At 55.5% G+C, this 16,296-nt stretch overlaps 1 protein-coding gene across 1 annotated transcript in view; it reads left to right on the top strand.

The window, feature by feature from the left end:
* ATP9A (ATPase phospholipid transporting 9A (putative)) overlaps nt 1-16,296 on the top strand; it is a 106,500-nt gene that overhangs the window by 58,793 nt on the left and 31,411 nt on the right. The window contains exons 13-14 of the mRNA XM_045832798.1: nt 751-863; nt 9,008-9,220. Of these exons, the coding sequence (XP_045688754.1) occupies nt 751-863; nt 9,008-9,220 (326 nt within the window). The remainder of the gene's footprint in view (nt 1-750; nt 864-9,007; nt 9,221-16,296) is intronic.

The following is a 16,296-nucleotide window of genomic DNA, read 5'->3' on the forward strand; positions in this document are numbered from 1 at the left end:
GTCACTTAGTTATTCCTCATCCCAGCCTGGTGTGTTTAAAGGCGGAGAAACGAAACAAAAGCTGACTGGTTTGTTTAGAAGCCACCGTTGAACTCAGGCAGATCGGCTTCAAGTCCTGACCTCGCACCCCAAATTACCGCGCCACAGCTCAGTGTCACAGGGGTGAAGGGCCAGGACTGGGGAACCGGGGGGGTGGGGAGGCCTGAGTCCCAGCTCCGTCTCTACCATTCAGTGTCCACGGGATGAAAGGGAACCTGTTGCAAAGATTGGAGTGGCTCACCAGAGCAGAGAAAAACCGGTGTCAGGAAGGAGAGATTCAGGAAAGTTCCGCGTGGCAGGGTCAGGACCCCGGGTGGTCTCTGTAGGGTGCAGGTCTCTGTCTGCTCAGGGGTCAGGCTCCTTCAAGATAGAACGTGATTGGACTAGTGTGTGTCACGGGCCACCCTCTTGGCCAATGGAATGGTCAGGCGCCCTGATTGACACTCCCTCCAGACCATCCCAGGAAATGAGGGGAGGGGTAATTCCCCCCGCCCCCCGAGGAAACCCTCGGATGCCGAGTTCAAAAGACAGGGAATCAGGGTTGCAGGCCAGCAAAACCCCACAGCAGAAGCAGGGGCGGGGCTAAAACCAGTGTGTGACGTACAGTACACGCTCCAAACAAACCACGAAACAAAACCAATCTGTCGCTGCCGCTAAGGCCAGTAGCAGCTCCAGGATGCGGCCCCGTCACCCGTCTGCTTTGCGTTGCAGGAACCCTGACCCAGAACGAGATGGTGTTCAAGCGGCTGCACCTGGGCACCGTGGCCTACGGCCTGGACTCCATGGACGAGGTGCAGAGCCACATCTTCAGCGTGTACACCCAGGTACCTGCCGTCCTCGGTCCCGCCGCCCACGCCAGTCCTCGCTGTGCACGCACACCTCCATCGGGATACAGCTCAGCATGCCCTGTGACCCGCCCCCCCCCGGGTGCTGTCCTCACGGGGACTGAGACGTGTGTCCCGAGGGCCCACCGTGTGGCTTGTCACGCTCGCTGGCTCTCGGCTGAGCCCCCTCCACCCCCTTCGCAGCACCGCTGGCCCGCCTATGACCATACCGGACAGTCTCGCCGTCGTGGTGTGTCCCCCCGGCAGGGGACACGCCCTTGCCCGTGTGGATGGTGGTGTTAAGAGCTCGTGGTGTTTGCAGAAGCCGTTCCTTCTCAGGACGTTTGTGTGGTGCGGCGCTTGTGGTCCGTTTTTGGTTCAGCACAGGCCACGCTGTTTGTAAAGTGCTCAAAGCTGGAAAACGCCATTGCTTACTGTGAACTTGAACTTCTGATCTTGCTTAGCGAAGCTCATAAATCGATTTGCCCATCCTGGCTGTGGGTTTGAAAGAGCTCAGTGTCCCGGGGTGAGGCCATCTCGAGGTTGGTGTGAGCCCAGAATTATTGCACCCCTCCCACCGACGTGTTCTCTCGGGACGTGTAAAACCCTGCAGTGGACACATGAGTGTTTTCGCGATGAGAGGTATGGAGGCTTCCCCGTGGGGTTTTGATTTCCACCTTCCTTGGGGTATAACTTGCATACTGTGAAAGTCAGCTGTGGTAAGTGTACACACAGTTCAGTGACTTTTTAGTAAACTAGAGAGTTACGGAGCCATCGGCACAAGTCCGTGTCAGGACACACCCACCACCCCACAGAGGGTCCCTCCAGCCCATTAGCGTCATTCACCGGACCTGTAGAATGTGTCACTGGGTCGGTAACAGTGTTACTTTTGTAAGTGTTGTGTGGAGCACGGTGCTCGGCTCCCTGGGGTCAGATCCCCAGGGCTGGTCAGAACCCCCAGACCTGGTTTCAACAGGTGAACCAGGTGGCCCCCAGGTACAACAGTCTGGGAGTACCTGCCAGGAACCTGAGGCGCACCCTCGTTTTCCAGAACATCAGTGTCTGCCTCTGTGGGCTCCAGAATTCACATTTTAGCTTCATTTTCAAAATTACAGCAGCATTTAAATCTTACTCATTCATGGTCTTGAGACTGACCCAGGGACCCCCCCCGCCACTGCACCCCCCTTCACCCACATATCAGAGCAGCGTCTTGTCGGCTCTGGCCCTTGGGGTGCCCTGTGGAAGGAGTGGGAATTCTACAGGGTTTTTCCAGAACGTTGAAATGTGGCTTGCAGGTTAGGGAGTGTCCAGGTGACGGGCTTGAGGGAGGTTATTTAACGGAAGTAACCTCAGAAAGAAGGCAGGGGGTTTGAAAAGATTCCGGCAGGAAAAGCTCAGTGTATTACTACAAGCCCCAGTAAACCTCGGGAAAAGGGCCAACACCTTACGAGATCAAACCAGGACAGCCTTTCGATGTGGCCATTTTTCCCCTCCGGCTTATTTACTTATTGCTACCTTTCAACCACAATTTGAGAGAGAGAGTATAATCTCCCAACCATAAAATGTACTCCTTCAAAGTGTGCAGTTCTGAGCGTTTTTCAGTATATTCTCAACATTGTGCTTCCATCACTACTATGTGATTGCCAAACAGTTCCCTCACCCCAGAAGGATCCCCACCCCCACCACTCCCTGTTCCCTTAGCTGCTGGCAACCCCCCAGCCACCTTCTGCCTCCGTAGATGGGCCAGTGCCGGGCGTTTCTCGGAGAGGAGACCACACAGTGTGTTTGGCGGCTGGCTCACCTCGCTTAGCAGAGTGTCTGCGGGGCCCTTCCAGGGGGTGGCGTGCGCCGGAACTTCATTCCCCGTTGTCCTTAAGTAGCAGGTGTGACAACTTGAATTATAATTTTCAACCGATTATAATTCCCAGCCTCCCTTTCCCTGACTAGATGTTGGTTTCTTTGATATTAGCTAATACTGTGAGAAGTTTTTTATTTTTATTTTTATCGTATCTTTTTAGAATTTCACCTTTTAATTGTTTTGCAAGACAAAATACATTACGCGAAGTGAAACGTATGTGTATGGAGGCACCCAAACATTCTCCCCCCACTGTGTTACATGATCAAAATATTTGGAGACGGCTGGTCTGTACTACCCGGAAGACGGAGTCATCTATTGTATCTTACTCCCCCCAGCCAGTGGGAGCGTCTTTGATTGTTGTTACTATACGTGTCCCCACGGAAGGCCCAGACCAGGGCTTTTCTGTGAACGCCGCGAAGCTGTTTGTGCTCGGAGATTCCCATTTTCCAGGAATCACAATGGATACAATGCCACACACTTTGATCTTCGAACTGTCAGTTTTCACTTAATATCTTGTCTCGGTATTGTTTCGGGATTCTTGTTAGAACTGGAACTCACTGAGCTCTTTTTCCCTGTTCCTTTTTAACGAATCTGTTGGTGGTGAAACTGTGAGTTTCTGGTTTCTTTTCTGCCTACGATGGCGTCGGGTCGCCGGGACCCCTTCCTGCGTCCCGGACTGTGCTCCTTCCGCTCCCTGCCTCCGTCGGAGACGTAGATATTCTTACCTGTGCGTTTTTCCCTGGGACACAGCTTGCTTTGTTTTTCACTCATTTAAAAAGTTTCTATTGTTCCTTTATGATGCATTTATTTTTGGCTGGAGACAAAAGACATATGATATGTAAGTACAAAGGAAAAAAAAACATTGAAATCACCTGTATTAACATCACGCAGAAATACCAATGTTAACACCTGCGTGTTTAAAATGCCAAACTTTCTCTCTGCCTTTGTGTGTCAAGAGAGATGATGGTTTACTTTGTTTCTTTGGATATGTGTGTGTGTGTGTGTTTTTCTCTTTTTAATCCTCACTCGTGGATATATGTTTATTGATTTGAGCGAGAGAGGAAGGGAGAGAGAGAGAAACATCGTCGTGAAGAGAGAAACACCAGTTGGTTGCCTCTGGGCCGCGTCCCGACTGGGGATTGAACCCATAGCTTTTCGGTGCACACGACGACACCCCAACCAGCTGAGCCACCCGACCAGGGCTGGGTTTCTTTCCAATAAGAAGGCATCATATTCCCGCAGTCCTCTTTAACTAGAGTTGAGCTGGACCCTCTTGCATTCCTTAAGTGCAGGGGAATCCAATGCCTGTATTTCTTCAAGTTCTTAACATATTTATTGTTCATTTTGAGAAGCATTTCTGGTTTAAGAACCACTGTTAAAATAATACCGTCCAACTTCCTTTTTTCACTCATGTCGGCGATTCCGATCATTTTTAATGGTTTTATAACAGGGCCCGGACTAACTAGGGTTAGAAAAGTGGGGGTATCCACCTTGAGAGCAAAATTTGATGGGAATGACTCCCCCCAAAATCATAGTAATCAAAATAAATCATAGTCTTTATGCAACATTTTCAAAACTCAAAATTCATGTGAAAATCCACAATGAACACAATAGTGAAATCTTAAATTGACAGGATCCAACCCATGCAGTTGGGCCTCCCCCGAGACTTCCTGGCCTCGGTTTTGTGGTGTCCGTGGCTTTGTGTCGTGGTTTTTTTGCTTTGGCACATGATGTAGCAGGATGGACAGTTCTTTGTTGTGAGGGCCGTCCTATGCCTTCTAGGGGAAAGAGAGGCAGAGACACCAACGTGCAGGAGAATCCGTCACCTCTGGCTCGCCCCCAGCTGGGACCTGGCCCACAACCCAGGCATGTGCCCTGACCGGGAATTGAACCGGTGACCTTCTAGTTTGCGGGAGGACGCCCAACTCACTGAGCTATATAGCAGTCGGGGCCATGTTAGGGTTTTAGCATCGTCCTTGCCCTCTACTGTCTAGATGTTTGTAGCAGCCTCGCCCATCAGTGGTGGGGCAGAATCACCCAAGGGGAAAACCCCTGTGTTATTTAGGGTTCAATTTCTTTTTTTTTAAAGTCTTTTTTAAATTCTTTAAAGATTTTATTTCTTTATTTTTAGAGAGGAAGGGAGGGAGAAAGAGAGGCAGAGAAACATCAGTGTGTGGTTGCCTCTCACGCGCCCCCTATTGGGGAACCTGGCCGGCAGCCCCAGGCCTGTGCCCTGCCTGGGAATTGAACCTGTGACCCTTGGGGCTCCATTTCAAGGCATTGAAATGTGTTGCCTTGGTCGTGCCCTGAGATGTCTACTGTTCAGTAGTGAGCACTGTGTTTGTGCAGTCACTCCAACGGCCTGTAGCTCAGCTGACTCATTTGGAACCAGCCGCTGTGAGCCTGCCCGCGCGGAAGCGCCCCTCGGAGGTTAGCGAGGCCCCAGCTCCGGGCGTCCTTTGGGGAGTGAGGTGGGGCCATCGAAACAGGAATCCTCCCCTTCAGCGGTGTGTGCCTGCCCATCGCCCCCACCTGTGATGTCCATGAATACTGCGTGCAGCGGTGGTGGTGCCGTTTCAGTTGCATTTAGAAAGAAAATTGATCTCCGTGGTGACTCTATATTTAGTTTTTGTGTTGATCTTTCCTGTTCCACAGGAGGGAGCCCCCGGTGGGGATTGCCCCTGCCCTGGGTCACTAATGAGGAGCCGGGGACTGTTTTTCATTGGTTCCCTGGGTCTCTCTGGGTGGCCGGGACGCCGCAGGACGACTTGGAAGCATTGGGTGGCATGAGGTGCCCGCCCCAGGGAGGGCCCGAGTCGGGGGCCTTTGTGCACGGAGGCCTTGCTTCCCCTGCCCGCTCCTGACCCCGTGCGGGGCTCTGCCACCCTCCTCCCCCACCCCCGCCCCAGAGGGCCAGCGGTTGCTTCCCCCAGGGCAGAAAGGCTCGTAACCTGCCTCTGTGGACGCCACATCTGTTTTGATTTTCCCCTGGTATTTTTTAAGCAAGAAGAAATGTGCGCAGGTTAAAGGGCCCGTGGGGAGGAGGCCACAGATAAACACTGTACAACGTGAAACTCTTCCATATGGGGAATGCGAGGATGTTGGCGGATGGGGCCCTGCGGCCGATACTGGCAGCGCCCCCGGTAATTACCAGGGCCTTAATGATACGTGCGGATGGCCATTTGGCGTGCGAATGAGCCTTTTACTCGGCAATTAAGAGAGAATTTCAGAATCAGTGGTTACGACCCCCTCCTCCCCGAAGCAACTTAGTGGGAGAGGGGATCCGCGTTCATTTAAGAGGGAAACAAATGAATCTGGGACATGGAACCAGCGGCCTGTGGGTCGGGGCCGGTCACCCCATCTTCTGACCGGTTGTCAGACGGCCCCCTGCTCCGAAAGGGAAGGGAGGTCCTCGCACAAATCGGGGCTCTCTGTGCGACCCCACATTTGGAGCATCAGTGGGAGCGTTTGCCTTCCGCAGACGTGAAGTCAGACTGCGTGTAAAAGCCGAAGGTTTGCGAAGGGCGCCCTGCAGGCGGCCTTGCCTTCCGGCGCACGGTTAGAGCGAAACCTCGCCAGCCGGAGCAATGACTTCGTCAGAGGCCCCGTTACTGCCCCTCCTGTTGGGTCCTAATTTGGTCCAGGTGCTGAGGAACGTGGGCGAAAGCGAAGGCTCGCGTGGGTGCCTAGGTAGGACGGAACTCAGGGAAAAGCATGCTGGATTTAGCCTCCCCGGTCGAGAGAGACTTCCCGGTCCTCTTCGTAATGTGGGAGTGAAATTCTTCATAACCAGAAGCACTTGGCCAATAACGATTCATTTAAACTGTAGTTCTGATTCATTACTCTAATTATGGTTGCCATGCAGTGCCCTTTGGCCTGGAAGTGAAACCCGTGTCCTCTTGACACCAGAGGTTAACGGAGCAGGAAGCCGGAGCAGTGTGGGTGCCTGCATGACAAGAATAATTTAGTAATTGTCTAATTACCCGAGGAGTCGAATGCCACTGCTAAAAATAGTATTAAAAAATTAAACGCAAGCCATTTTCCCGTTTCCCGTAACCCATCTGTTCTCTATTTCGGGCGACCAGCGTGTTCACGGGTATAAAACGCGATTCATTCTCCAAGACCGGACCGCCTCTCCCCCGTCGGACGCAATGTGTTTCTAATGGGACGGAGCGCCCAGCGCGCCCGTGACCTTCCCGAGCCCCCGGGACGCAGCTGTGGAGGCAGGGAGACGCCTGCAGGTCCCTCGTCCGAGACCGCGATTTAAAGTCTGGACCTGCCGCTGGTCCATTTGATGTGCGTTTCTTCTTGGAGATGGAAAAGTGAGGGCCCCCGCCGTCTCCTCGGGGGACAGGAGATGGTTTATTTACCAGGGGCGCAGCAAACAGGCTGTCTGCTCTCGTGGCCTAAGAGGACAGTCGTCAGGTAGACGAGTCACTTGTAGACAGAGGGGACAGTAACCCGCAGGAATTTTGACTTCCGTGGGGGAGGGCAAGGCGGGTAACGCGCACCAGGGAGCTCAGAGAAGCCCTCTTTCAGGAGCGGACATTTGAACTTAGACCTCCTTGGTGAGGCAGGGCGAGCCAGCCCCACGGAGGTCTGGGAAGTGGTGTCCTGGGCGGAGGGCGCAGCGAGTGCAAAGGCCCCGTGGCAGGGCGCGGCGTGGCCCAGTCCAAGGAGCGGAGGAGGCCGCATGGCCGGAGCAGGGAGTAAGGAGGACGGCGTCTTGAAAGGCGGCTGCAGAGTGGGCGGGGGCTGACCCGAGTGGCCCTGTGGGCCACGGGAAGGCCTCTCAGTTTGGTTGAGCACTGCACCGTAAGCTCAGTGGTCATTTTTCAGTGGTCTTAAGTTTTTATTATATTTCAAGGCAACAGAAACCATATTTTTTTCTTTTAAGATTTTATTAATTTTTAGAGTGAGGGGAAGGTAGGGAGAGAAACATCAATCGGCTACCTCTTGCACACTCCCAACTGGGGTCCTGGCCTGCAACCCAGGCATGTGCCCTGACCGGGAATCGAACCAGCGACCTCTTGGTTTGCAGGACGATGCCCAAGCCACTGGGCCACCCCAGTCAGATCAGAAACCCTTTTTCTAAGGAAGGCCTTCATGGTACCCGATGTGTGACGTAGAGAGGACTGGGCTGCTTGCCTTCCACGCTGGGGATGCCGTGTGGGGGTGCCCGGGAATCCCTGCTCCTCGAGCGTGGAGCCTGGGTTGAACCCCACCCCGGAGCCCACTCCTGTCATTGGCAGGCGCTGAGAGGCCCAGGGAGCCGATGTGACTTTTCACGGCTCATCCAGGAGTAAAGCTCAGAGTCGTGAACCTGCAGTACGCTTTTCCCCGTGTCGCGTGAAGCCGTTTTCCCCAAGCCTCACCCCGTGAAGGAGGCTCAGGCACGTGCTGAGGCGTTGGAACGAGGGCACGGCGAGGGCCGTGGGAGCAGCGAAGCAGCTGCCTGGGCAGGTTACGTAAGGGTCTGATGTCTGCGTGGAAAGCAGACACTGAGCGTGTGCACAGCAGGACTCTTTCAAAAAAAGGTACTCCTGAAAAGCCTGCCTGGAGGGCAGGGCTGGGTACCATTCTGAGGTGCGTTCATCTGGGCAGGTGTCATTCCTGTTGTCACTGTCCCCGCCCCTGCCCCGAGTTGCTTGTGACTGACGGCTGGTACCCCTGGGAGCACCCGCCAGCGCTGCTGTCTTTTCATTTGAAACCAAAGAGCGTACCTTTAAAACGGCGATTCTGAACCAGGGGTGGTCTGGGCCCCCCTGGGACGTTGGGCCACATCCGCTGGTCCATCCAGGGAAGAGAGGTGCTCCTGGCCTCTAGGAGGCGAGGCCAGGGGTGTGGGTAGACAGCCTCCAGCGCACAGGGCTGGGCCAGCACGGAGAAAGTCTGTCCCGAGTGCCGAGGCCGAAGACCCTGGTTCGAAACAGCGGGATTGCTCATAGCACGGTGGGACCCTCCCTGTGGGGGGCCCCTCAGCCCCACCCAAAGATAGACAGAGTCACCTGTTCACGGGTAGAACTGGTTCACCCGTGAACACTACATTGTTCACTACATTGTAATTATCTTTCTCTTAACTTTGCATGTTTTCTTTTTCCTGAGCATAAATGATCGCATCCTTGGCAGTTCATGCCCTTTACCACAGCATGGCCACAGACATGCCTGAGCTCCCTGTTAGACCCGCAATGGGGAAAGCAGGTCCCCCCGCCTGGCTTTTCTTCCACACCCTCCAGGCGCTTTGGGGCCTCTGGTCACCTCCCGTGTTCGTCTCTCCCCCCTGCAGCAACCCCAGGACCCGCCGGCTCAGAAGGGCCCCACGATCACCACCAAGGTGCGGCGGACCATGAGCAGCCGCGTGCACGAAGCCGTGAAGGCCATCGCGCTCTGCCACAACGTGACGCCCGTGTACGAGTCCAACGGCGTGACCGACCAGGCCGAGGCCGAGAAGCAGTACGAGGACTCGTGCCGCGTGTACCAGGCCTCCAGCCCGGATGAGGTGAGCCCGGGGCAGGTGTGGTTTGAGAGAGACGCCCTGCCCGACCCCCACGGGCCAGGCCACAGGTGTGGCCCCCAAGGGGTTCCCTGGGCAGGGGAGCCAGAGAGACCGGCAGACCGGAGCCAGGGAGCTGCAGGGCTGCCGGGCAAATGCATGTTCAAGTGCGTGCAGGACTTGGTCTTTCCTAGAAGCAGGAGTCACGCACTTGAGAGCTCTCCTCGGCTCTGAACCAGGGGTGGTGTCGGTCTCCTGGGACATGGGCAACGTCTGCTGATACATCTAGGGAAGGGAGGTGCTGCTGGCATCTAGGAGGCGAGGGCAGAGGAAATCGCACGGGGTCTTGTTTGTGATCCCGGTGGCCAGCCCCTACGGGGGGCACAGGGTCCCATTGAAACCACGTCCCCTTTAAAAACAAACAGCGTTATTGAGATAAAACTCACACACCACACAGCCGTCCATCGAACCTGCATAGGTGAGAGGTTTTTTAAGCACAGTCACAGAGTTAGGTAACCACGACCACACTCAGCCTGGGTACCTTTTCATCACCCCAACAGGAAGTGCCCCGTGCCCATTTTCCCCCAGCCCCCTCCAGCCCCCAGCCCCCACACCCACTCCCTGTCTGTGCAGAATTGCCTTCTCTGGACGTTCCGTACGGCGTTCCGTGTTGGGGACCCTTTTTGTCTGGCTTCTCCATGTTGTCCCGCGCGTCAGACTTCGTGACTCTGCATGGGTGAGAGGTATTCTGTTGTGCGGGGACACTGCGTTCCCTTTATCCGTCCACTGGGTGGTGCCGTTGGGACTGTGTGTGTGTGTGTGTGTGTGTGTGTGTGTGTGTGTGCTATAACGGGTGATGCTGCTGTGAACATTTGGGTACACGTGTGTGAGGGGACACGTGTTTTATCTCTTGGTGTGTATCTAGGAATGGGATTGCTGGGTCACCTGGTAACTCTATGTTTAACCTTTTTTTTTTTAGGTTTTATTTATTTATTTTTAGAGGGGAAGGGAAGGAGAAAGAGAGGGAGAGAAACATCAATGTGTGGTTGCCTCTGTCGCGTGCCCCCCACTGGGGATCTGGCCTGCAGCCCAGGCGCATGTCCTGACTGGGAGTCAAACCAGCGACCTTTTGGTTTGCAAGCTGGTGCTCAATCCACTGAGCTGTACCAGTCAGGGAGCATTTTATTTTTTTTAGCATAGAAAACTTGGACATTTCGGAAGACAATAAAGAGGAAAACGGGTTGATTGCAATCTTACCCATAAAGGGCAACAATAGGCAACTTTCCCAGAGCGTTTGGTCCCATCTGACGTGCGTTCCTGTGTATTATGTAATTGCCCCAGCACCTAAGTGGCACTGTTACTGTTGCCATTTTTTTCGGTGTATTATGTAATTGCCCCAGCACCTAAGTGGCACTGTTACTGTTGCCATTTTTTTTCAGTGTATTATGTAATCCCCCAGCACCTAAGTGCCACCGTTACTGTTGCTATTTTCAGAAAAGAAAATTCAGAGGGTAGCAAGATAGGTTTTAGCCTGGAGTCACCAGGATATTTTTTAAACTTTCTTGTTTCGAAATAATTTCGGACTTACAGAAAAGTTGTGAAATTTGGACAAAGAATTCCCATTCACCCAAACTTCACTCGGATTCTTCCAATGTTAACATTTTTTGCACCTTTTCTGTATCATCCTCCCGTTTTGTCTTTGAAGAGTCAGCCGCAGACATGATCCTCATTTACTTGTGAAAATGTTTCCTTTTTTACCTAAAAACTGAGATTTATCCAGATTGAGAAATGAACGTTGACGCAGTCCTGTTATCTAACCCGCTGCTCTCACTCAGATTTCAACAACTGTGCTGCCAGCTTACATTTCTACTCTCCTCCCGCCGCCCCCTCCCCCCAACCCTGGCAAAGCGGTCCCCCAGAGCAGGGTCCCCTGCGGGAGCGCAGACTGCACTCAGTTGCCACGCCCCTGGAGTCTCTTCCAGCCCGGGGGGGGGGGGGGCAGTTGCTCCGCCTGCCTGGATTCTCTCCCTCCGCCTTGACACTTGTCCGGGTCTCGGGCCAGTGACCCTGTGCAGTAGCACACCCCCCGGTTTGGGTCCGCCCGGCGTTTCTCTGGTGCGTGCGGGGTGCGTGCATCCGCGGCCCTGGCCTCCCTGCGTGTTGTCAGCAGGAGACACAGGAGGTCGGCGTGCCCCGCTCTTGGAGATGCCAACTTCGGTCACGGGGCCAGGATGGGGTCCCCAGAGTTTCTTCCTGGTAAAGTTGCCGTTTTCCTTCTAGCTCATCTTACGACTTCCGCCCCCTTCCTGGCTCCCCTGCCTTGTCAGGCAGCCGGGCCAGGGTTCTGACCTGGGGAGTTTGATTTCAGAGCCCAAGTTCAGTCCTTTTACTAAACCGTTTTCTTTTTCAGAAGCCCCTGAGAGCATTTGGGTAGATAGCCTTCCAATTTCTTATTTTTTTTTTCATAAGAAGTGGGGATTTTAATGCAGGTGTGCTTTCGTAGCATCTTTTTTCAGTTAACACCTTATCATGGCTGTTTCCCAAGTCTCTGGACTATTGTGATTTTTAAAAAGGTTTCGTTTATCTGTATTTAGAGAGAGAGGAAGAGAGGGAGAAAGAGAGGGAGAGAATCATCATTCAGTTGCTTCTCGTGTGTCCTCAGACCAGACACCAAGTCAGCAACCCAGGCACGTGCCCTGACGGGGGCGTCGAATGGGAGCCCTTTCCTTTGGGGGCATCACCCCACCACCCGAGCCACATCGGTCAGGGCTCTTGCATATTATTTCAAAAAACCCAGTTTTTCAGATTTACTGCACATGTATGTGTATCCTGACACCTTTAACTGCTCTCACGTGACTGGAACGCAGGGCGTTTCTGACGTGCAGCTGTGACACTCACAGACGTTGCAGTGGGCACCCTTAAACCTAGTGCCTCTGGCAGTGGTGTGCTTGGGTTCACGAACTCAGCCGGCACGTGTGGGTGCCTGCGGCGGGTGTCCCCGAGGCGAGCGGGTGGCAGGAGGGAGACAGCCAGCACCCGAGCCTTGAGTTTCAGCCCCGCACCTGGGCCGGCCGCCGTCCCCGTCTTCGTGCCTCCATGCGGCTGGGCCGTGGGGTGGTTCCCGTGGGTGGGACTGGGGGGGGGGGGAGTGGCCACGGCGGGGCGCCTCGAAGCCTTGCCAGGCAGGCATTAAAGCCCGTGGGTCAAACCCAATGGGTCTTTTTCATGTCTGTGATCTAAACGTCCAGAGTGCTTCCCAGAAAAAAAATGAAACCATCGTGCTCTCCCACCGGTATTCCAGGGCTCCCCGTTACGTCCTGGTTCTCGGTGAGAGGGAAGGGGCTTCTCTGGCGCACGAAGCGTGTCAGAGGTCTGGACTCCTCTGAGAGAGAGGTCCTCGAGCCCCCGCTAGTGGTAGCGGGAGGGGGGCGGCACAGAGCCCTCCCGAAGCTCAGGAGACGAAACGCCTCTTGAATGTGCCTTTGCCTGTTGTCACTCCTCTCCCTTTTTCGGGGGGTGGGGGGTGGGCGGTGGAATGTATCCCCCAGGAGACTCCTCCGTGCAGCCTGCTTGGTGTTCGTGGAACTGCTCCAGCTGGGACGCCCATTTCACCCGTGACCACGGACAGTTGAACCGGGCTCTGTGGGGGCGAAGAGTGTGGCGACCCTGGGCCGAATGCCAGGGTGGGGACTGCGTGCAGAAGGAGGGGGGACGGAGGGACAGTGGGTGCACGGATGCTCCCGCCCATCTCCTCGGGCTGGCTCGAGTCACCGCGACTGGAGGTTGGGTGTTGTTTCTTCACCGGGTTTAGCCAGTTCGATCTCGATTTTCCGTTTGGGAATGGGAGGACGATACCACTGGTACTGCTGAAGAGTAAATGTGAGAAAGGGCCGGGTCCTTGGTGCTGACCGGCGGGGAACCAGCAGCCTCTGGGGACCTGTGGCATTTGGACGAGCCCCCGATGTTGGGGGTCTGATCGGTCCTCCTCCGGCCCCTGAGCTTCGCTGCCCTGGTCAGCTCTTGCGGCGCAGGCGCGGAGCTCCGCCGGGCCCGTCCCACGCCCTCGGCCCCGCCGAGCTGCGAGAGGCTTGCTGTAGGGCCGTGCGTGGCGGTCCCCACGAGGGCGAGTCTTGCACGGAATGACTGCTCCGCGCTTCTCAGCCCCCTCCGGCTGCAGTGACAGGCCTTCACCGCTTCTGTCCTTCCGTTGTGCTTCTGTCCTTCCGTTGGGCTGGGGTTTTCAGGTGGGTCTCGCTTCTCTGAGCTTCTGAGTGACATCTGGGGGGAAAAAAGGAGGTGCGTGTTTTCTCTTGGCCTTCGGTGTCTTCACAGGGCGCAGTGTTACCTCATGGTACTCCCCCCGCCCCCCACAACTTGATTATTTCGTGGTGCGCAGTTATTGCGTGTTTATGACAGAATGCAGTGAAGATCGTAGGTGAGAAAAAAAAGTCAGCCACAATCCTACTAACAGAAGGTATACAGCCGCTGTTGGTAAGTGACTGACCAGCCTTCTAGACGGTTTCAGAAGCGCTGGAGCACTCGAGGCAAACCAAACCACTGTAGACAGACCCCGTGACCGAGAGCAGGCGAAACCTCTGCCGTGACAGCCCGGCCTGTCGCAAGGCTGTGCTGGTTCCAGGTCCCCGCGGGATTCCCGCAGACCTGGCTGCGCCTGGAATCCCAGCTTTGAAATTCTGTATCAATAAAAGCATCGCAGGTCCAGGCAAGGTCTGTTTATGAAGTACATCGAGGGGCCGGGGCTCGTTTTACTGCGGAGCGGCCGGAGTGATCTCTGCCGGCTGGGGCAGCGCTCATTTCCTGTAACAGAAAGCGGCGTTTCCTAAACTTGTTTCCTGTGCACTTTCCGCCGGGGAAGCCTGAAGGGTCTTCATTCAGCTGTTGATTGCAGCCCTCGGGGCCCTCGGTACAGTAGCTCCCGGGGGAGGGAGGGAGGGGGTCTCCTCGGGCAGGCCGGCTGCAGTCCTGGTGACACCCTGTCACTGGCAGCATACGGGGGCGCCCCGGGGCGGGCGGTGGTAGGGACGGGAGAGATCGTGGCGGCGGTGGGGCTTCTAATGGATCCGTTTCTTGGCGTGAGCGGCCGAGGCGGTGCAGGCAGGGCCACCCTGTGACTCACTGATTTGTTTTTCCCATGAACCCTTCCATATTAAAAAAAAAAATTCCCCAACTTTAAAAATCGCAAGCAGTAATGTTCTCCCTAGGAAAAGTAGATGCCGTAGATCCAAAAAGAAGTTGATAAACATAACCTGTAATTCTTAGCGGTGACAACTACTTATGTTCTGGTATAGGTTTTCCCAAACTTACGTGTAGAAACATAATTTTATGTTTCTGTACTACAGAATTGTACTGCCGAGGGAAGGTAAAGTGAGTTGAGTAACATCTTTTAGAAAGTCACATGGTTATGTCATGTGTGTTCACACGCACAATGCACGCACGTGTGTGCATGTGGTGCAGACATGTATGTGCGGTGTGCACACATGTGCACACGTGAGCGTGTGCATGGGTGGGGCGTGCCTGGGTGTTTGCACGTGGGTCTTTGTGCGTGAGAGGGTCAATAAAAGTTTCTCGATGTAATTGGCTACACCTTGCTTCGCTCAGTCATTTCAGAGACACCAACTACACATTCTCCGTAAAGTCTAGAATGTCCTGGGTGCCACCCTGTGCTCATGGCGACGAGGGGGACGTCCGTCTCTCTCCCGCCCCGAGACCTCAGTCCCCGAGGTCTCCATGTGGGTCCCCCTCTCCCAGCCTCTTCCCCCGAGCCGCCCACTGTGAGCGGTGCCTGAGCGGCCTGGCAGGGAGAATTCTTCGTGTCTACGGCAGTCTTCCTCGCCCTTTGATTATTAATATTTAAAAAAACTTAAAAGCCCAATTATACACGATAGATACAGCTTGGCCCCTCGCTTTTAGTACCTCGTCTTTCTAAAGCGTCTCAGCGGTGGAGCGCCGTGGCGCCGTGCCGGCCGCAGCAGAGAGCCGGGTTTCAGCCAACCCCGGGCCGCCGCGTGTGCCTGTCCTCGGCCAAGGGCGCGGGTGAGAGTCCGCCTTTCAGGACCCCCCCCCCCCCCCCCCCCCGTAACTCTCCCAAACGACAAGGGCGCCGAGTTGCCCCACCTCGCCTTCCTCGTGCGGAGCTGGCCGTGGTGGACTTCCCGGGTCCAGCTCGATGAGCGGCGTGACTTTGGGTCAACCTTCGCTGCACTTGGCCTCCTGAAGGGGGAGAGGGGCCGACACCGTGAAGCTCACAGGTCCTTAGAGAAGAGACGGCAGGGACAGCGGTGGTCCCGGCAGCGGCGAGGAACCGGCACCGGCGGCACACCTGCTCTGTGCCGGGCACCGGGACTTCAGCACCCCTCACCCCCCCGGTTTCCTGGCTGTGCCATTTTGCCAATGACGTGGTTGGCGAAAGCCACGTGGCCGGCAGGATGAAACCCAGGCAGCTCCCAGCCCTGCAGTACTGCCTTTCCACCCACGGAGAGTGGCTTGAAAGTGCGTTCTAGACACCTGAGTGCAGCAAAGAGCTAAGCACCTGCATTTGGGGGACTCAGGCGGATACTGGGTGAGGTTCCGGAGTGTCTGGTGACTCCTGCCTGTCTGGTCCCCTTGCGTGCCCTGCTCTGGGCCCGCGTTCAGAGTCCGGGCTCTCCCAAGCTCAGTGGAGCTTCCCTCTTTCCTCATCATGGGAAGCTTCCAGGCTTGTCGGTAATAAACCTTCATCTGCTGGACCCCGGAAGCCCACCTGCGTGGACTCAGAAAGGTTTAGGTGGCCGGTGGGGCTTGCCCCCTACGCCCACCATGGCCTGGGACCCCAGGGTGAGGTTGGAGCCCAGAGGGGGACGGAAGGAGAAATGCCTCCATTGGTGTTGTTGACTAACTGAGGGGGCAGGGTCTGAGAGCAGGGATGTGGCTGCTCCGAAGGGGGGTGGGGGGGGGGCTGCGGGAGGCAGGACAGAGCGGTTTGGGGACACCGTAGAGCACTGTCGGATGAGCCGGGGACACAGCCCGTCCCTGGGCCGCAGAGCTCCGCCCCGAGGGTCAGTGCTGGCCCCGCACGCACTTGG

The sequence above is a fragment of the Phyllostomus hastatus genome, unplaced genomic scaffold, assembly GCF_019186645.2.
Source record: "Phyllostomus hastatus isolate PE091 unplaced genomic scaffold, TTU_PhHast_1.1 phas_contig_17, whole genome shotgun sequence".
Classification (NCBI taxonomy): Eukaryota; Metazoa; Chordata; class Mammalia; order Chiroptera; family Phyllostomidae; genus Phyllostomus; species Phyllostomus hastatus.